At 43.9% G+C, this 19612-nt stretch overlaps 2 protein-coding genes across 11 annotated transcripts in view; one reads left to right on the top strand and one right to left on the bottom strand.

The window, feature by feature from the left end:
• Window positions 1-8607, bottom strand: part of LOC135251784 (uncharacterized) — a 128249-nt gene extending 119642 nt beyond the window's left edge. For all 8 annotated transcript variants that reach the window (XM_064329558.1, XM_064329562.1, XM_064329556.1 and 5 more), the window contains exons 1-2: window positions 8418-8607; window positions 6091-6405 (exon numbers count right to left, since the gene is read on the bottom strand). In XM_064329558.1, the coding sequence (XP_064185628.1) occupies window positions 6091-6405; window positions 8418-8505 (403 nt within the window). In that variant the 5' untranslated portion in view covers window positions 8506-8607. The remainder of the gene's footprint in view (window positions 1-6090; window positions 6406-8417) is intronic.
• The window catches only part of LOC135251786 (putative methyltransferase DDB_G0268948), a 45335-nt gene extending 26069 nt beyond the window's left edge, over window positions 1-19266 (top strand). The window contains exons 1-7 of one of the 3 annotated variants that reach the window (XM_064329574.1): window positions 4947-5085; window positions 13120-13285; window positions 14051-14211; window positions 15924-16143; window positions 17661-17764; window positions 18094-18231; window positions 18797-19266. In XM_064329574.1, the coding sequence (XP_064185644.1) occupies window positions 13175-13285; window positions 14051-14211; window positions 15924-16143; window positions 17661-17764; window positions 18094-18231; window positions 18797-18884 (822 nt within the window). In that variant the 5' untranslated portion in view covers window positions 4947-5085; window positions 13120-13174 and the 3' untranslated portion in view covers window positions 18885-19266. Of the gene's footprint in view, window positions 1-4946; window positions 5086-12927; window positions 13286-14050; window positions 14212-15923; window positions 16144-17660; window positions 17765-18093; window positions 18232-18796 lie in introns of those variants that run through there. The other 2 variants (XM_064329572.1, XM_064329573.1) reach the window with 2 other exon arrangements.
• Window positions 19267-19612: the final 346 nt, after the last annotated feature.

The raw sequence follows: 19612 nt of genomic DNA, 5'->3' as shown, positions 1-19612 counted from the left end.
TTTCTATAGTACAGAGAACTGACGGTTTATCCATTGCGAGGTTCTATTATTCTTGTACATTTTGATGCATTTTAATGAGTTTTATATATGAATAAATTAATACATTAATTAATATATGATTGAGGCAGAAAGAGGGACTCACCCTCAGCTGAAAGTAGATGACAGTATCCTGATATCCACAACAGGGTCCACAACTGTACCATTGCCATGGCTGATGCCCTATGCAGCCCTTCTTACTGGTGTCTAGCCTTTTTACAAGGGTACTTTTTCAGGAAATGGCTAAAAAAGAGGAACTACCTCATCTGACACATTACCTGACAAGCTGGGTGCAAGCAAGCAAAACCACACTGAGATGCATTGAGTCTGTGTGCAAATAAACCCTTAAGAGTCTGGACAGAAGGCCAAATAGCCGTCACTACTGCTGTGTCCTAAGAAATCACAACTGGCTGAGCTGGGAAAACACTGAGAAAATTGCAGTCATTTGTCTTGTTTATACAATTCTAAATAGTCTGGTCCTCCTGTTCTCACTACCTTTGTAAAATAAATAAATAAATAAAAACTCCATTGCTTTCAACTGCCAGAGGTGATCATTACATCATCACTAGGCTGTTCAGTGATGAACATTCTAGTCACATATTTGTGATCTTACACCCGTTAAAGGGAAATCTACTAATAGCTCATCCAGGTCTGCAGTAGGGTGAGGACTGCACAGTTTCAGAAAGGAACTGCGCTTTTAGAGACTCTGCATTCACATTTATTAATAAACCGTGGTGCTTTGTACTTACAAAATGTACTGGTTCACCCTTCAGTTACACACTGAACTTGTCACAGCTGTATTCTGGAACATTCTGCACAAACTTGCCTGACATGTCAGTAGTGTCTTGTGGCATTTAACACCTTTAGTTCAGGTCATAGAATGGTCTTTTATTTGTTCCCAAACTTGATACAGTATTTTAATATTTATTTGGAGTGAAATGTTCACAAATAAGAAACCAAAAACTTTAGTGCCTTTTGGTTGCCTAATTGTTTAGTCCAAATGTAACATTTTTGGCTGGACCGCAACAGCGGGGCCAGCCCTACAAACGGGCATGTCTGTGACTGAGTGATTGATCAAGTTACACCATCGGTATGCCGAGTTATGACGTTACACCATTGGTCGGCTAGATGAAGTGTGTTAGGTCCAGCCATACACTAGGAGTTGACCTGGTCTTATTTTAATTATATTACAGTTGGATTGTGATATGAAGTGAAGATCAAAGAGATGTATGTAAGGCAGTGCTAGTGTTAGCAGTGTTAGCAGTGCTAACTCGCTGTGATTCTCGTCTGGTACAGAATCATTAACAGTGTGTCATTGTTTTTGGGCAGCAGAACCCCATTACATATCACTATTGGGTTCAAACATTCCCATGCAATGGTATTTCTGTTAAGCCTGTTTCTTCCACTCAGCAGTTTTAATCTTGGTCCTTTGGGAGTTGATGGTGGTCCTCTAACATGTTATTGGTCAGTCACACTGTCAATCAGCGGAGGACCCAGGATTCCTATGATATGTTATTTTGACATCCGTCCTTGAATCATAAATAGACAGCGGTACAGTATATTATTATATTACTGTGTTTTGCTGGTGAGTTATTGAGAACTGAGTAATGCCATTGTAACGTTTTCACCCATGCAGGATGGTTTTCTATGATACACAACATGACCAAAAGTATCTGGACAGTCTGGAGCTGGTTTTCATGGTTTGGGCTAGGCCCCAGCATACAATCACATTCTAAATGATTCCATGTTTCCCCAATAGTTTGGGGAAGGCCCTTTCCTGTTTCAGCATGATAATGCTCCCAGGCACACACTGAGGTCCATATAGAAATGGTTTTGTCGAGAACAGTGTGGAAGAACTTGACTGCCTGCACAGAGCCCTGACCTCAACCCCACCCAACACCTTTTAGATCAGTTGGAAAGCCAACTGCGAACCAGGCCCAATCGCCCAATCAGTGCCCGACTTCACTAATGCTCTGCTGGCTGAATGGAAGCAAATCCCTGAAGCAATGCTCCAACATCTAGTATAAAGCCTTCCAAGAAGAGTGGAGGTGGTTATAGCAGCAAAGGGTGGACCAACTCCATATCAATCCACATAATTTTGGATGAGATGTTTGATGTCACATACTTATGGCCATGAAGTGTATGTTATTAATGTCTGGATATTTCTGATTGCAGTTCATTTCACAAAAAAAGTGTAACTGACTGAAATGGACATGATGGAAACTTGGGCTATGCTAATTGTACTTGTCACGTAAAGAAAAAGAAAAACAAACAGAAAATGAATTATGATTTTATTTTGATGTGATTTTAGTAGAATTTATGCAGAACTATTTCCGACCAAGACAAAATGAACTAACAAAAGCATCAAGAATAAAGAGTTAAAGACAAGCTGTTATTATACAGATACCAAACATAATAAAAAAATATTTAAAAAAGATACAAAAACTGCATGAATTGGAAACAATCTAAAATAATACAGTGCATTTTATTTATTCTGCATTCCTGAATTCCTGTGTTGCTCATTGAGAGCAACCTGACAAAATTAAGAACTACAAATTCATATGCCACTACTACTCTTGTCTTACTTTGGCTTAAAGCCTTAAGGTGTACAGTGTGGCATATCTGACAAGTGATGAGGGTACATAATTACTCTGCTTAGCAGCTTGCAAACAGCCAATGGATATCCATTTAGATTGTGGATATTATAACAGTTGGTTTCAGTACCAGGGACCCCTGTCTTCATTCAAAACTGAAAAATGTTGAGCACTTGGCTATTGTGTCCCAGTGCTAGTCTGCTTACTTGCTGGGCGTCTCCTGCAGTACCACATAAGAACCTTTAGCATCCCCAGGGTGGCCAGCACTACAATCACCACCCTGACCACTGTCTCAGTGCTCCATCCTGTGTGAGAGAGAACATATGGTTACTGAGTCTAACGTAGTCTGTTCTCCCATTCAAACTGCAGTGTCTTAGACCATGTTGGCCGTGTTGAATATTATCATGTTGAAGGTTGTGCAGTGGGTGAGGAAGGTGTGGTCAGAAGGTGTCACTACCTGGCTGTGCTGACAGTGGCCTAAGGTGCAGGGGGACCTGTGTTCTGAGCATGCTCTCTGTGAACACCGCACAGGCCCAGTGCAGCTGGTCTCTGCTCAGAATGGGTAGGGTGAGACTTAGCATCTTTTCTGGGTGCCCCTCACTCAGGACCTCCTGCTTTACGAGCTCCCCCCTGCCCCCCTTCATCCGGAGCCAGGCCAGGGTCACAGAGCCCATCACCTGTGATATCTGACAGTTCAGCACAACGGACTGATTCCTGGACAGACCACCAGGGGGCTCTGCTGACACTACACAGACACGCAGACACACAAGGGAATTGTTTTTGATTATTTGTAAACCCATCCTCCTGCAATTAATTCAAGAAGTAATCTCTTATTTTTTCTAAAATAATTTTTAATTAACAACAGACATTCAATAACAGACATTCATCGATGACATGCTTTGTTCATGACAAGAGTAAGTACAGCTTTCAATCTTCCCGCGTTTTCTGACCCCAAAGACTCATCTTACCCTGAAGAGTTATCAGTGTTATATAGCTGAAATAGCTGTTGTCCACATAGCATGAATATCTTCCAGCGTCTTGAAACATCACCGGCGATATCCTCAAGGGGAAAAGTATTCCGTCGTAACCATCCGACGAGAACCTCTCTCCGTCAATCTCCGTAGAAATCCTGACCTTTCCTTCCTTCCCAGCTGTTGCCAGAGTTTTTGTTTTTCCTTCAAAAAATGGCACCCAGGCCCACCAAGCTGTTCTGTGGTGGCTCGGAGACGCGCAGACGAACACGACTTCGGTGCTGTCAGAGCTGTCTCTGTACAGGTTATACGAGGTATGATACGTATCTGAAAAATGAAGCACGCAGAAGCCGTTAGAAAAGCCACCGATATTTGGACAGCTGTGGAAAAAAATGGTTAAGTACTGTGCGGTTTTACATTTGAGAAGATTCGTTAAAAAAACATCAGGCTAAGGGAAGAATAATTCGTCGCTCTCACCTTTCCTGACGGAGAGCGTATTGCTAACGTTGTGTAGAAGCAGTCCGTTCCGCTCGAGCGAGCAGCTGTACCTTCCCTCGCTGTGTTCATCAGCGCTGTGGATGATGATGTGGGCTGCGTTTTTGTGGGAAAGGGTGGTGTTAGAAGTGTGAGTTCCTTCTTTTTCCCAGCGTAGTGTGGCTGAATCCTGCAGACGCGACACCGTACAGCTGGCGCTCACGTCCGCGCCTCGAGAGAAACTGGACCACAGGGACGGCTCCACTGCAGGAAGAGAGGGGAGAGCTATGCTCGATATGGAGGTTCTGTTACTCTGGACGGATATAAAGGTTCAGACTATGCTCCGATTCTAGTTCGGCGTTGATGTCTCTGTAAACCTTCCATTCAAACAGCAGGGAGGATGTGGTGTATTAGCTATTGCACACCCTTCTCAGAGTACAGCCGGGTGGCCGGGGTATGGGTAAAGTTTCTCTGGGTGTTGGTTCATGTAGAATGTGGGGGCTGACTATCCGGTGAAACGGGCACTAGGGAGGGCAGTGCCGGATCTGGAGGTCCCGTTGCGTCGGCAGGAAGCTAAAGGGGTAATTAAAGCTGCAGTGAAGACGAGGGGGCAGGAAGAGTGGGGTAGGGAGAGCCGGGGTCGACACCTTTATCTAACATAGTGACAGGTGGGGAAGGGGAGGGTGTCTGGAAGGGATAATAAGGATGAATCCATGAGATCCAGGATGAGGTTGGGGTGTACGGAACTGAATGGGACATTGGAACTTATGGGTAAACGTAACGGGGCTATATGATTATTATTATTATTATTTTCTTTTTTTGTTTTTACTTCAGTATATATAATTATAATTATTACTCCAGCCCAGTAGGTGGTGGTAATTCACCCATGTTGATTGACAATCGTCAAAAACTGAAGACGAAGAAGAAGAAGGAAAACGAATCCTCGCGATATTTTGACATATTACCGATGGTCATCCACAAGACAGGGCACCGTTGATAACTAGACTGAGGTATGTTTTAAATACTTTTAGTTTCACTTTGGCAGTGTTATTAAATTAACACTTTCTACGGTGGCTTGGCCATAAAGGTTATGCCAGTAGCGCTCATTTGTACATTGAAACGTATCTGGGACGAACGTGACGGGCGAGTGCAGGAACATTAATTTATGGAAGACGGAGATGAATTAAGCTAATGTCGGTGGGCGTACTGTGCTCACAGGAGATGAGATTACATTTTAACTCTTATAGTGTATATGTGCATCATCTCTGATCAGTTTTTATACTGGGTGTTACCTATGGGTATCCATTCATTGTCTGCTGCTTGTTATTGTATGGTTGGTATGTAAGGTGATCGCTTTTTCCCTTTTGTGAAATAGGCTACACTCTTATAATGCATGCGTGCATTCGTTTTCTTTCCCCTTTCTTACTTTTGCGTTTGCGTTGATTTGGTTATTTTTGAGTGCAGATATGGCGATCGCGGAACTGTAAAAGCATTGTTTAATCACTACGCGCATCACTGCTATGTAGCCTATCTGGTCCATGTTGGTGCGTTTTCTGTGGTAGCCACATCTGCGGCCGGCCCCATGTTCATCGGCACTCTGATGAGCAAGGCGCTTTAGAAGCTACAGAAAAATTCAAATTCTGCCATATTGTCCAAACCGTTGGGTTTTTTAAACGAACCAGCTGCAACCGCCTCCCCTCCGTGTGGTATGAGGCCGATTAAGAATATCATTTATGGCCCTGATTAAAAAATTTGAAATTGGAAATAAAAGGGAATCGTTGTTGTCAAATGGAAACTTGTTTAAGTACCATCATTTTAAAGGACATATGGGAATGCAATGTGCATGTCTGTTCGTGTATTGAAGATGGAGTATTTACATTGGGGGTGAAATAAAATAAAAATATTAGGCAATCGTTGTCTTTTGGTTAGTTTTTGAACACGGCTCTTCATTTTTTTTTTTTTTTTGAGTTTATTTTATATCGACAATGTGACTTTCTTTTTAACTACAAACTTACCTTTTAAAGCGAAGACTTCATATCTGGCAATTAAAACATTCTCTGGTCTTGTTTGTGAAAAAGAAAAAACACCTGCGTTTTGGAAGAGAGGCTCCATGGAAATCTCAAAGTCCTTGCCATTTTTAAAGAACTTATCGATGTGGGTCCATGAAAGCTTTTCGTTTGAGGACTCAATGACTGCAATTTTGACAGTTTTGTTGTTGTGTTGGTGTGATGTCCTCTCCCAAATGAATTCTCTTCCAGATGTTACAGATGGTACAGACAGAGTTATGCGTTCTCTTTGAGCACAGCTGAAGTAGATATTTCTCTTGAGCACTGTCAGGGGGAGAAAAAAACATCACACTATTACCAACCACCACAATCTTTGTAGATTGTTATATATATATATATATATATATATATATATATATAACAAAGTGCTACTTGACTTTTTCAGTTTGGTGCCAGAGACTTAGCCTATATAAAATCTGTCTAAACCCTGTATTGAAAAACCCAGGTTGAGAGTCAGAACGTACAAATAATATTTTTTTAATAGATATATGTTAAATTACTGAATGAGCCCCTTCTTATCTGAACTGGAACAGGAACTCACACACTCTGGGCCCGTAGTCTCAGATATGAGGGTGTGTGCTGTGACATCAGTTGACTCTGATTGGCTGAGAGGCCGGAGTGGTGGGACACGTTTCTACAGAGTTAGGGTTAGGTTTAAATTTGTGTGGTTTCCGTGGGATACCGCTGTATTATGCTCGCTCCCACCCACAAGCTACAGTTTGTCATCCGCAATACGGACACACCCCCGGCCTGCACTACACTTCCACTGTAGTACTGTGTGTAAAACAATTCCTGGTTCACTGATGAGAGCAGTCGCAATAAAGATGCCGCTGAGCGGAGAGGGGAAGATGCATTGCAATTTATGTTCAGTTTCCCCTTTGAGGTATAAGATAAGAACTTTCTAATCACCTGTTTGTTAACTAAACACTCTGATATGCTGATATAACAACCGCTACCGGTTATTGAAAGCAATGGAGTTCTAGAACACTGACTTATAATTAAAAACAAAACATTCCATAGAACCGACTCTTCGAAGGGTTAAATATACATGCATTTTCAAAGTATTTACACTTAAATATATATGCATACTGTGACTTTTAAAGACCATTTATGTGTTTTCCACTATTGTTGGCCTACTTAAGAAAACCACCCTCATCTTTGATCTGCACTACACCTCGCTGAAATATTCTCAATATTCTCTTTTTGCATAATTTCTGAGCCAGTTAGCCTACCTTTTATGATTAACTTGCCATCATACAGCCAACCACACAGCAATAAAGTTAATTGTTAACCAAAAACCATAATTCGCTGTACTGGCCCTTGTGTGCTTTACTGTCGTCTTTTAGTGGCAGTGTAGCACAGTGGGTAAGGAACTGGGCTTGTGACCGAAAAGTCATACGTTTGATTCCTGGGTAGGACACTGCTGTTGTACCCTTGAGCAAGGTACTTAACCTGCATTGCTTCAGTATATATCCAGCTAAATAAATGGATACAATGTAAAAAAAAAAAAGTGCTATGTAAAAAGTTGTGTAAGTCGCATTAGATAAGAGCGTCTGCTAAATGCCTGTAATGTAATGTTTTAGTGTGCTTTTAATTTAACATTCAACATTCATTATTTTCAGCTTGGAAAATAGAATGAAAATTTGCATAGTGTGACCATACTATAACATCATTATAGCCCTAAGGTGTTATTATTGTCAGAGCAAACCATTTTATGAATTCTGTCATTGACCTCAGACCGGATCATCATAGTTAAACCGGAGTAGCACCTAGTCATCGATCTCCCTATTTCTCCCAACCTTTTACGGTGTGAGATCAGATGTATCTGACCAGAATGTTCTAATGCTGATATAACATGAATCAATACAGGTAACTGAAAGCAGTGGGGTTCTAGAACACCAAGAATCTCGAAGAAACCTTCCTGGGGAAAAAAAAAAAAAAAAACAGCTCCTCAAATGTGTTAGTGGTTCAGGGTTGGCCCGACAGATTGCAATGACCGTGACTTGGTTGATTTTAATAAAATATCCTCACCCGTGTCAGAACAATGTAATGAATAATAACATGCATATGACAGTCATACATCGTTCGCATCCAGAAATGTGTAACTCCAGTCTTTAAATCATGTGGTTATGGTTATGATTATACACTTTGTTGTACGTTGCTCTGGATAAGAGCGTCTGCCAAATGCCTGTAATGTAATGTGGTTGCGCTAGCCGCTGCAGGTTGGTGATGTGTGAATGATACGGATTCATCCCTAAAGGGACGGCGAGACTCACCCTGAGCAGCGAAACTGTGGCCGCATCCAGACGTCCACAGCAGAGTGAACCACAGTACAGTTCCCATGGTGCCCTGCGCTGGTCCCATGGTACCTGCCCGGTCCGCACCGGCTTTGAGCTCCCGTTCGACTGGCGATTTTAGCCGACGAGGATGTGCTCTGTAAGAGGAATAGGGAGAGGCATGGACACGTGAACCACCACAAAGGAAGTTGCGCTTTTAAAAAAAAAAAAAAAACCCAGAGATGCAATGACGGTTCCTGCATTGCAACAGACTGAGAGACGTGTTGCGTTCATTCTGCTTCTGCAAACGAGCACTCACCGAGTAAACATTATCACTGAGTAGAGACTGTGGTACAGAACACAAATACCACAGAAACCGTGATTAAATTAGCATTATTTCAGTTTCTGAACAGTTTTTTTTTGTATTTATTTCAGTCCTGCACATTCTATAACACATCTCAAGGTCAATGCACACTTTATTATCTCCGACAGGGGAAATTCAAGTGCTTATTGTATGCAAACAAGGTAAAATGAAAATTATTTGGTCATAGTCGTTGGAGGAAACCATTTTATCTATTCAGGCACTAACTGGTTCATTTATTGATATTACTGCTGTACTTTACAGGCATTTTAGCAGATGCTCATGTCCACAACTTTTTACATAGCATTTAGATTGCACCCATTTATACAGCAGGATATATACTGAACCAATCCAGGTTAAGTACCTTGCTCAAGGGTACAACGGCAGTGTCCTATCCAGGAATCTAACGTTTTGGTTAAAAGCCCATTTCCTTACCCACTGTGCTACACTGCCGCCCAGCAAGCTTTGCTGTAGGGACAAAACCCTGATCAAACCTGGTTGTTCTCATTTCTCATTTCCTTTGCTCTGGCTGCTTGTTTGGAGCCTGCTGTGCAGAGGGTGTGCGGGTTTGCCTGGCCTGTTTCAGAGTGAGATCTTAGCACAGCGAAGCAGCTGCCACCTGATCACACCCAGTGACTCCATGTGCACCATTTTCACCATGCGTGGCACTTTTACTTTGATACTATTTAGTCTGTTTAGTTTACCGATCTATCTAGTTCTGTAAGTAATCAGAGCACTAGGTACAATTTAGTCAGGAAAATTGTTGGAGCCTTGTTGGGCTGAATGGCCTGTTCTCCTTGTTGCGTTACTTTATCTTGGGTGCGCATGTTGCCAAAAACACAAATTAAACCAAAGGAAGAGGCAGCTCTGTAAAAACAGCTTCACAAAATGGTTTCCATAAAAAGGAACATGCAGCTGGTGCAACTTCCTGACCTTTGAAGGGGCACGCTCTTTAAAGTTGAGCTGGTTATCCATCTCCCTCTCTAAGCATTTATTTAAGTGTCAGCTCTTTCAATGGGTGCATTATTAACTGTAGGGACAGGGATATCTTCTTTAAAAAAAAAAATTAAAAAAAATCAGTGACCAATTAGATGACCTTTGTTGCGCTCACATTAACCTTGGGGCAGTTGTCTGAACACCAGTTGATGAGATTCCTTACCTCCTACTCCAAACACAACCATGGAGGTAGACACCGCCTCTGAACAGTGAATAAACTAATAATAATAATAATAAACTTCATTTATATAGCACCTTTCATATCATAAAATGCAGCTCAAAGTGCTTTACAAGAGAAACAATAGAAATCAGTACCACAGGTATTAAGATGAGATAAAAATATAAATAAAATAAATTGATAATGATAATAGCAGAAATGACGTAAATTAAAAAATAAATAAATAATAAAGAAAAAGCATATACTAATAAAAATAAAATAAAATAATAGTAATAAAATAAATGTATAATGATAAAAACAATGCTAAGATAAAAAAACATAAAACAAGTATAAGAAATATCAAATAATGGTGTTAAAATAAAAAGGTGAAATTAATTGAAAGCAAGATCATAAAAATGGGTTTTGAGCTGTTTTTTAAAACTATCAACAGAGGTTGCTTGTCTTATTTGTAATGGGAGTTTGTTCCAAACCTTTGGTGCATAAGAACAGAAAGCTGCTTCACTTTCAAAAAGTTTACTGGCACCAAGGAAAAAGGCCGAGTCACTCTTGTCTCCATGTGTAAAAAACGGATAAAAGGTCTTTATTAAATGGGCTAGAACAGGGCAATGAAACGAACTGACGTGTTTCTCAGCTGTTTGACAGCCGTGGCGGAGGCGCCTGGCTTCCGGAACCCCACCGGTACAGGGGTGGGGTTCCGGAAGGTACCCCAAGGCATGAGGGGGAACTGGGGCTCCGCTCCCATTGGCGTGCAGCGTGTTCGTTTTGGGAGTGAGAACACCTCGGCCCCTGTGTCCACGCAACGGTCTGACTTGCTGAGCGTGATTCAGGAGAAAATTATAATTTTAGGGATCAACCTCTGCCGGAAGCACCAGCTTCCCCCGCCAATGCGTGCGGTCGGGACGGCTCGGCCGAAATGGCACGTTCAGAGCACGTTTACCTCGTTTGCGATTAAGCAGTTGGAAGCTGAGAACCTTTGAGCTTTGGAGCCTCGACTGTACAGTAACCCCACGCAACAGGAGTCTCGCCAGTACCCTCTATTATCTCAAGAAATCTGCATGAATGCAAGAGCAAAACAAATCATGCGAGAGAGCGCAAAACTGCACTGTCGCGCTCGTGTTCTTGCAGGACACGCAGGGATATGAAATATGCCCACACACGGGCGAGCAGTCACAGTAATATTTTTTTTAAGTATTATTTCTTATGCGTACATAATATTATGTAATGTTCAAGAATATCAGCAAATAAAATTTTTTCCAACCACAGTAAGTTAAAAGAGAGTACAGTTACAGTTGAATTAACAATGGACATTTTGCTGTGTTCAAATATAGCCGATAGGTCTTGCCAAAGGGTGTACGTACAGCATTAGTGCTTATGCAACGGGGCGCAACCCTATGAATCATTTGTGTGAGCCCTTGCTCCCGAAAGCTTGTTACACTCCTCTGTGATGGTGTTCTCTGAACTCTTCCACTTGCTGTTTCCATTTTTAAATATTTTTTCTGGGCTTTTTTCAGCTTTATTAGACAGAATAGTGTAGAGAGACAGAAGGAACTAGGAGGAGAGAGAGAGAGAGAGAGAGAGAGAGAGAGAGAGAGAGAGAGAGAGAGAGGTGGGACTCGAACCGCCGATGTCGCGGCTCGCGATTAGCATGTGGTAAGCGCTCTATGGGCTATGCCACTGGAGGCCCCCTCCCACTTGCTGTTTCTAAATAAACTCTGCACTCCCAACTTGAGGCCCTGGAGTGCCAATACTGTATGTGTTAGGAATCTGAACAGGCATGAATTTCCATTAACACGGGAAGTCAGTCCTCTGAAATGGAAAAGGTCTTGCTTGTGCTACAGTTTCCTGTTGTTGTTTTTTTTAAATTTAACTCCAGCCCTGCCCCTCTTTCCATTGTTTGCTCCTGTCACAGGAGTTTTCAACCTTTTCCGATTCAGGGACCCCCTCCCAGGCTGAAAAGGCATCCAGGGTCACCCCCCATCATAAGTTAAAATGTCATATTTAAATGTAAAAAAATAATAATAATAATAATTTTTAAAAAATAAAAGGTTTTATAGTTACAGATATTTTCACCAAATCTACATACAGTTAATATCCGGTGATCCCAGGTAATTTCTCCACTACAAAGTGGCTACCCAAGGCATGACAGGATCTTTTGGAAGTAAAGTAAAGCAGTGAAGATACTATGAAAAGGAGACTTATGCCAGGCGTGTGCACTACATGGTATTATTAAGCCATGAGAACTGCTGAAGGCTGTGTAGATGGATTCATTCATGCGTTTTTTTAAAAAGAGCCTGAACAATGAAACCACATCTTGGAGCAGTTTTGCTTTGCTTTCATACTCTTTTTATTGATATCCCTCCGATTTTCCTTTAAAAAAAAAAAAAAAAATTTGCCTGTTTTTACATTAAGATGCCTAATCGTCCTTCTGGTCGATACTATGTTTATTGTGGTCAGTCGCTATTGTGGTATCATGGGCAGTTATGGAGGACCCATATAGGGAATGACCAGATAATCGATTGATAATTAAGCTGCCCAAAGCGTTTTGTCAGGATCAAAGCACGGTACGTGCGCCTTATTATTTGTACAAAGCCGCAAGTCGTGAACGGAATTTTATTTTTATTCTTGGTGTGGACGTTAATTTAGCCTGTCTTTCTGGGGATTTTTTCTTGGGGGTAGGTCCAGACTCCAATGTCTGTGCACCTGTGGACGCCCTCCGCCTGTAGGCTAACTGTGCTTAGTAGGCTACTCCAGACTTATAACCATTCATTCAAGCGGCCCCTCGCGTGCTTTCATTAAAACGGTAGCCTCTCTTCATTAAAATCCCAGCTGACCTATTTCTCTGTTTCTCATTTGGGCTACGTGCTGATCACTCCCACATCTAATTCTGCGTTGACTGGCAGTTAACCGCTAATTTATGTGAATTTATGTGATGTGAATGTCCACTAAGGGTGTCGCCGTTCTGTTTCTTTACAGAGCCGGACGGACGCAAGATCGCTAGTCACTGTTTACTGACCTGCGCTGAGCGTTCCAGTTGTGACAGCTGCTGAACTTTGGGCTGAAACTCTGCCGGAGTCTTTGCACTGGACAAGTATTGGGGGCGTGTTTTTAATTCAGGGCGTGATTTTAATTCAGCGAGCCAGCTCTCTCTCTCTCTCTCTCTCAACCAGGAAACGTTTCTCAAGAGCGCTGTCAGTCCGGGCATTTCTTTGTCGCTACGCGAACATGGCTCACCGTCTGTTTGAGGGCAAGGAACATGCTGCCGCCTACCAGAAGTACAGAATCTCCCCTTCAGAAACGCTGATGGGAAAAGTCGTGGATTTCCTGGAGAGAAAGGTAGGTACGACTGCGCGCCAACTGACTGGGAAGATAATGGCAAAATAATAGTTACTGTATGAAGTAAAAACTGATTTAAAAATATATATTTGGCCTCAACGGACATGCACTTGCACAGATGTGAGGAAAACCCATTTCACTTTGTGATTTTGTGATAGTTTTATGTGACTTCAGCTTAAAGTTGCTGCATGGGGGAAAAATAAATAAATAAATGGATGCTGGCTAAAATCCCTCCTACTCCTCCAATCCTTATTTAAGCGTTGTGGTCCATGGCAGCACACGTGACCAGTTAGTCATACCTTTTTTCAACATTTTTAACATTTAGTGTTGCAGTGACCTGTTTTATCTTTGAATGGCCTAAGCTAGTGTAATTGATTTTGAGTGTTTCACGTCACACGCTTACCCTCTATAAAGCAAATATTTGTTTTACAGTTTTTACAGTTATTTGCTTTCACTTGTTCTACGGGGTTAGGAGCTGTAGGTTTTTTGTTACTGCATTTCTTGAGCAACGTGCAGAGTTTGTGAGCCGAATGGAACAGATGGCATCTCTTAGTAGATATGCATCTACGGGCTTTGCACACGCGTATAATTCAGCATTTCAGTTCTGTGTGCCCCACTCATACCAGTTCTGTCCTGTCTGCTGCACCTGCATTGCCCCGGATAAAACTCTTTTCATACAGGTGTTGCATCAGCGCGGTTCCGTAATGCCTGCATCTGTGGGCGGCTCGTCGTGTCTGTCGCGCCGTGCCTTGCGTGTTTCCGCAGAAAGGGAAGCCGTTTGATCTGGCGGTGGACGTGGGCTGCGGTTCGGGACAGGGGACGGTCCTTCTCGCCCCGCACTTCAAGCAAGTAATCGGGACGGACATCAGCCCCGCGCAGCTGGAGATGGCCAGGGCCTGTAGCTCCGCCCCCAATGTCTCCTATAGGTCAGAACCAGGGGAGGTGATTGCATTCGTTCCTTCGCGTCTCCTTTGAGTGTTGGCTCTCCTCTGACATACTGGGTTTGTTGCGATGAAGTTAGTGTAGCATGCTGATAGCGTAAAGATCTTCACAGGAGGCAAAGCCTGAGTTCCAAGGTTAACAGTGGGGCCATTGTTTCTTTGCCAGGTCGCCATGGTTTCCGCACATGCTCAGCTGGAGCTGGCCCCAGCAGCCAATCAGCTTGTTTGGACATTGTGCCATTCTGTGCTGGCTCAAAGCGGTGTGAGCACTATCCGAGCTGAATGATGGTAACAGGCATTACAATAATGTGCGTGTGTGTGTGTGTGCATGTGTGTGTGCGTGTGTGTGTGCGCGCCTGTGGGTGTGTGTGTGCATGTGCCTGTGGGTGTGTGTGTGTGTGCATGTGTGTGTGCGCGCCTGTGGGTGTGTGCGTGTGTGTGTGTGCATGTGTGTTTGTGCATGCGTGCCTGTATGCGTGTATGTTCAGAGGTACTGTATGGACAAGTTTGGGAACCTCCGGTCAAATTGCAGTTGTGTTCAGTAAGTGAAAAGAAGAAGCTTGTGTGACATATTTCTGTAAATTTCAATGCACAATTACCTTGTATTAGATTGTAAAAAAAAAAAAAAGTCTTAAATTCAGCAAATAAACAGTAATTTATTTGCTGAATTGGTAAGGGTTTGGTACTTTAGAGTGGTATTTTGAAAAATGAGTCAGCAAATGTTAAAAAAAAAAACAAACAGAACTGAAATGTAGCGGTCATTGTATGCATGATAAAATTCCAAATCTCTCATACTCAAATTCTTGACCTTTGTCCACACAGTCAGAGGTCTGTTAATTTCTTTGCCCTCTCATGCTGCACGGACTATGGGCAGTGCAGTGGGCGTATTGACTTATTAGCTGCTTTATAAATGACTTAAATATCGGTCTGTACACCTCTGACCCGAAACACAGGCATATCTGTGCACGGGAATGTTCCTTCTCAGAGTTTTACTCTCCGTTTTCACAAACAGAATCTCTGACCTCTGCTTCCTACTCTCTGTGTACAACGAGGGAACTGGGTTTTTTTTTGTAACAGTGAGGTTGCAGGTTTCAGTCCTAGGTTTCCATGTTTTTGGGGCCAATGCCGCTGTGTTCTTTGAGCAAGGTTGCAAGCCCCGACTTGCTTCTGTAAATATCCAGCTGTGTATATCCATGCATCCATCCATCCATTATCTATGCCCGCTTATCCTGGTCAGGGTCGCACGGGGGGGGGGTGCTGGAGCCTATCCCAGTGTGCACTGGGCGAGAGGCGGGAAAACACCCTGGGCAGGCCGCCAATCTATGACGGGGCACACACACACACACACACACACACACACACACACACACCCCATTCACTCACCATCCAATCTCACACTCATACCTATGCAGGCATGTATTTATATATAATATATATATATATATTTTTTTTTTTAAAGAAGCAAGCCTTCTCGGTGTCTCTGCTGTAGAGCACTGTCCACATGCTCGTAACAACTCGAACCGGTTTGACTTCGGCGGTTCGAGTCCGACCGCGCGACCTTCTCCCCCTCTCTCTCTCTCTTCCCCCGTTCTCCCCGTCTCTCTCTACACCTGTCCTGTCCGACGGAGCTGAAAAGCCCCAAAAGCAAATTTAACGAAAAACCAAAAAAGGCCTTCTCACCGTCACTGTGTTTCCAGGGAGAGCGCGGCCGAGGACCTGCCCTTCGCCGACGGCTCGGTGGACCTGGTGACGGCGGTGACGGCCGCCCACTGGTTCGACGTGCCGCGCTTCCTGCGGGAGGCCGACCGGCTGCTGGGGCCGCGGGGCTGCCTGGCGCTGCTGAGCTACACCATGGACATGGAGCTGCAGTACGGGGAGGAGGACTGCTCCCGCAGGCTCAACCAAGTGTGCAGAGAGGCGAGTGCTCAGCGCGCGCGCGCGCCCGGCGACTAGCGGCGGCCTCCGCACGCGTGTGAGGAAGACCACCGCACACACACACACACGCAGCGCACACACACGCGCACACGCGCAGCACACACGCACACATGCGCAGCGCACACACACACGCACACACACGCGCAGCGCACACACACACTCACACACGCAGCGCACACACATGCGCAGCGCACACACACACACACATGCGCAGCGCGTTTGCACGCGTGAGAAAGACCACCCCCACACGCGCCCACACGCGCACACACGCGCGCACACACACGCGCACACGCACAGCACACACGCACAGCACACACACACACACACGCGCAGCGTACACACACACACGCAGCACACGCACACACACGCGCGCACACACACGCGCACACGCACAGCACACACGCACAGCACACACACACACACACGCGCAGCGTACACACACACACGCAGCACACACACACACACACACACACACATGCGCAGCACACACACACACATACACGCATGCATCGTGCCCTTGCAGAGAAAAATGGCGTGTGAAATTTGCCTTTTCACACAGGGATTTAACATTTTCTCTTTTGCGAATTTAAATATTCACACGTTTGGCTTTTTTTCACCTGTGAATGAAAATGTCTGCATGCGAAAAGGAACGAGGTCACACTGAGTCGTGTGCATCTTCACGTCGCTGACTTTTTAAAAATGTGAACTGCAGTTTTCACATGTGAAAACCAAACGTGTGACTTGAGATGGCATAGGTTAGCTTCTTCTGCTCTCATTTTATAACTGTGATTATTTTTATAGTTCACGTGTGCACTTTTCACATGTTGGGTGTTCACATGTGGTTTTTGCACACGTGGTTTTTGAACACGTGGTTTTTGAACTCGTTTTGATTTTTTTTGGTAATACTCGCACACACATCATACAGTGAGTAGAGCGACTGAGGTCAGCTGACCGCCCGTGGTCTGCCAGTGCCAGATTGCACAGAATTCCAGCCCCGTTGCTGCAGAACTCAAGTCGCTGGATTGAGAGGGAAAGGTTACCCTGGACTCATTTTTGGTAGTCATGTGATTATGTGTGTCCCGTCTCGAATCATACTGAGGAGTTGTAGTTTCCGGGGCATACCTGAGAAAATGACTGGGCATCACAAATTTTGAGAAAAGTCAAGTAAGGAGCATTAAGCTTTGGAAATAAAGCTTGGAATAATGTTATGTAAAAATCTTAAATGCAAATGTTCATTTTAAATGTCCTTAAAATGTCAGATTTACATGTTTTGCAAGTGCACCTTGCACCTTGTCTTGGTTTAATCCCCTGTAAGCGATTGAACAGTAACTCTTTTGGGTTTATTGTTTGAACAGTAACTCTTTTGGGTTTATTGTTTGAACAGTAACTCTTTTGGGTTTATTGTTTGAACAGTACCTCTTTGGGTTTATTGTTTGAACTGTAACTCTTTGGGGTTTATTGTTTTAACAGTAACTCTTTTGGGATCACTGTACCCACAGTTATACGCGGCCTTGTGGACGTATCGCAACCCTCACCTAGGAGCTGACTCCGTCGTCCAGTACAAGAAAATCTTTGACTCCATCCCGTACCCAGAGAAGGAATGGTGAGACCCCCCTGCTTACTGAGTTCTTTAGTCGCAAAGGAAACTGCAGAGTGAGACAGTGCCACTCGGTGGTCGTATTGCTCATTGCATTGGCTGTAATGGTGTCAGTAGGTTCTGTAACACAGTGGCAAATTTGTGATGTGTAATGACTCCAGATGTTACTGTGTTACTGCCTCTGTGAATGAGTGATGTGTAATGACTCCAGATGTTACTGTGTTACTGCCCCTGTGAATGAGCGATGTGTAATGACTCCAGATGTTACTGTGTTACTGCCCCTGTGAATGAGTGATGTGTAATGACTCCAGATGTTACTGTGTTACTCTTCCCAGGAACGACTGCGTGTGGGAAAGGAAGAAAATTACTCTGGGCCATTACATTGGTATGGTGCAGTCCTTCTCCAACTACCAGACTATGCTGAAAAAGGACCCAGAAAAGGCCAGGAGGCTGTCCCAGGACTTCACAGACAAGTGGGCCCCCACCCCCCCGCCAACACCTCCCCCCCCCCCCCATACCTTCGCACTGCTTCTTAAGGGGATAGATGTGCGTCAATTGTACAATGGAACTTTCCAGTTTATAATACAGTGTCAATCACATTTTATAGGTCATAAAACATATTAAACTAGCATTGAAGACAGTGTCTGTTCTGATCTGAATAAATATGCCTTGTAGTAACACATAAAAAACCCTCTTGGAAACGTTCCCCGATTCGACTCCGGTAAATAAATGACAGCTAGTCTCTAAAATGTGATAAAAATGATTTGTAAAATTATATAATTGGAGGGGCGACATAGCTCAGGAGGTAAGACCGATTGTCTGGCAGTCGGAGGGTTGCGGGTTCAAACCCCGCCCTGGGCGTGTCGAAGTGTCCTTGAGCAAGACACCTAACCCCTAACTGCTCTGGCGAATGAGAGGCATCAATTGTAAAGCGCTTTGGATAAAAGCGCTATATAAATGCAGTCCATTTACCATAATTATTAGGGCGAAGGAGTGGCTTCTCTTGAAAACGCCGCGGTTGTCTCTCTTCCTCTCCAGGTTTCTGGCGGTCATGGGGGCCTCCTCGGTGGAGACGGAGGTCGTCTTGGGGGTGAGGTATTTCTACGTGCTGGCCCGCAAGCCTTAGGCGCGGCCACGGTCCGGCTGCGTCCCTGGCCTGAGGCTAACGCACCGATCCGCTGTCTTACTCGTCCGGCGAATGGCCGACAGCCGTGGTTCACCCGAGCGCACACGTTGAAAGCTATCACACGCACGCCAGCATAAATAACAAAACAAAGAGATTAAAAGAGATAATCATAATCATATACTGTGTACGTTAGCACGTATGCCATCCACCTAGTTACGGTTTATACAGCACCGAGAGTTTGGCACTCTTAAGGGTTTCCTACTGAAAGAATCGCAACGACCACAGACTCTCAGCCCGTAAGTTTGCTTCTGTACCTTCTGACCTTGTGTAAATGTGCAGCATTCAGATACAACCCGCAAAATAAAGCCTCAAACCTGGGTTATTTTTGTGTTCTTCTCCTTCTTCCTCTTTTTTTTTTTTTTCCCGCCGATTTCGTCATCGCAAACGCTCCAGTCCCACAGCCAGCATTTCTCCCCATTGGACGTTTAGCCGCATGTTTAGCCAATAACAACTGATCTGATCGAAGTAGTCTGATGGAAGTGGATAACTGCAGGATATGTGATTAAAATGGACATATAAGGAAGCGCACACGTGATGCGATTTCAGCCAATGGAACATGTTTTTTAAAACTTAGTGATCGCCATGACTTGGCCTCTGATGTGGAAAAAAAAAATATTAATGCAAACTTCATTTAAAAATCATTCGCTAAATAGAAACTTTGCATTTAC

This window comes from Anguilla rostrata, chromosome 3 (assembly GCF_018555375.3).
Source record: "Anguilla rostrata isolate EN2019 chromosome 3, ASM1855537v3, whole genome shotgun sequence".
NCBI classification, from domain to species: domain Eukaryota; kingdom Metazoa; phylum Chordata; class Actinopteri; order Anguilliformes; family Anguillidae; genus Anguilla; species Anguilla rostrata.
The sequence above is the reverse complement of the archived record's forward strand: the minus strand, read 5'-3'. Positions and strand labels throughout refer to the sequence as shown.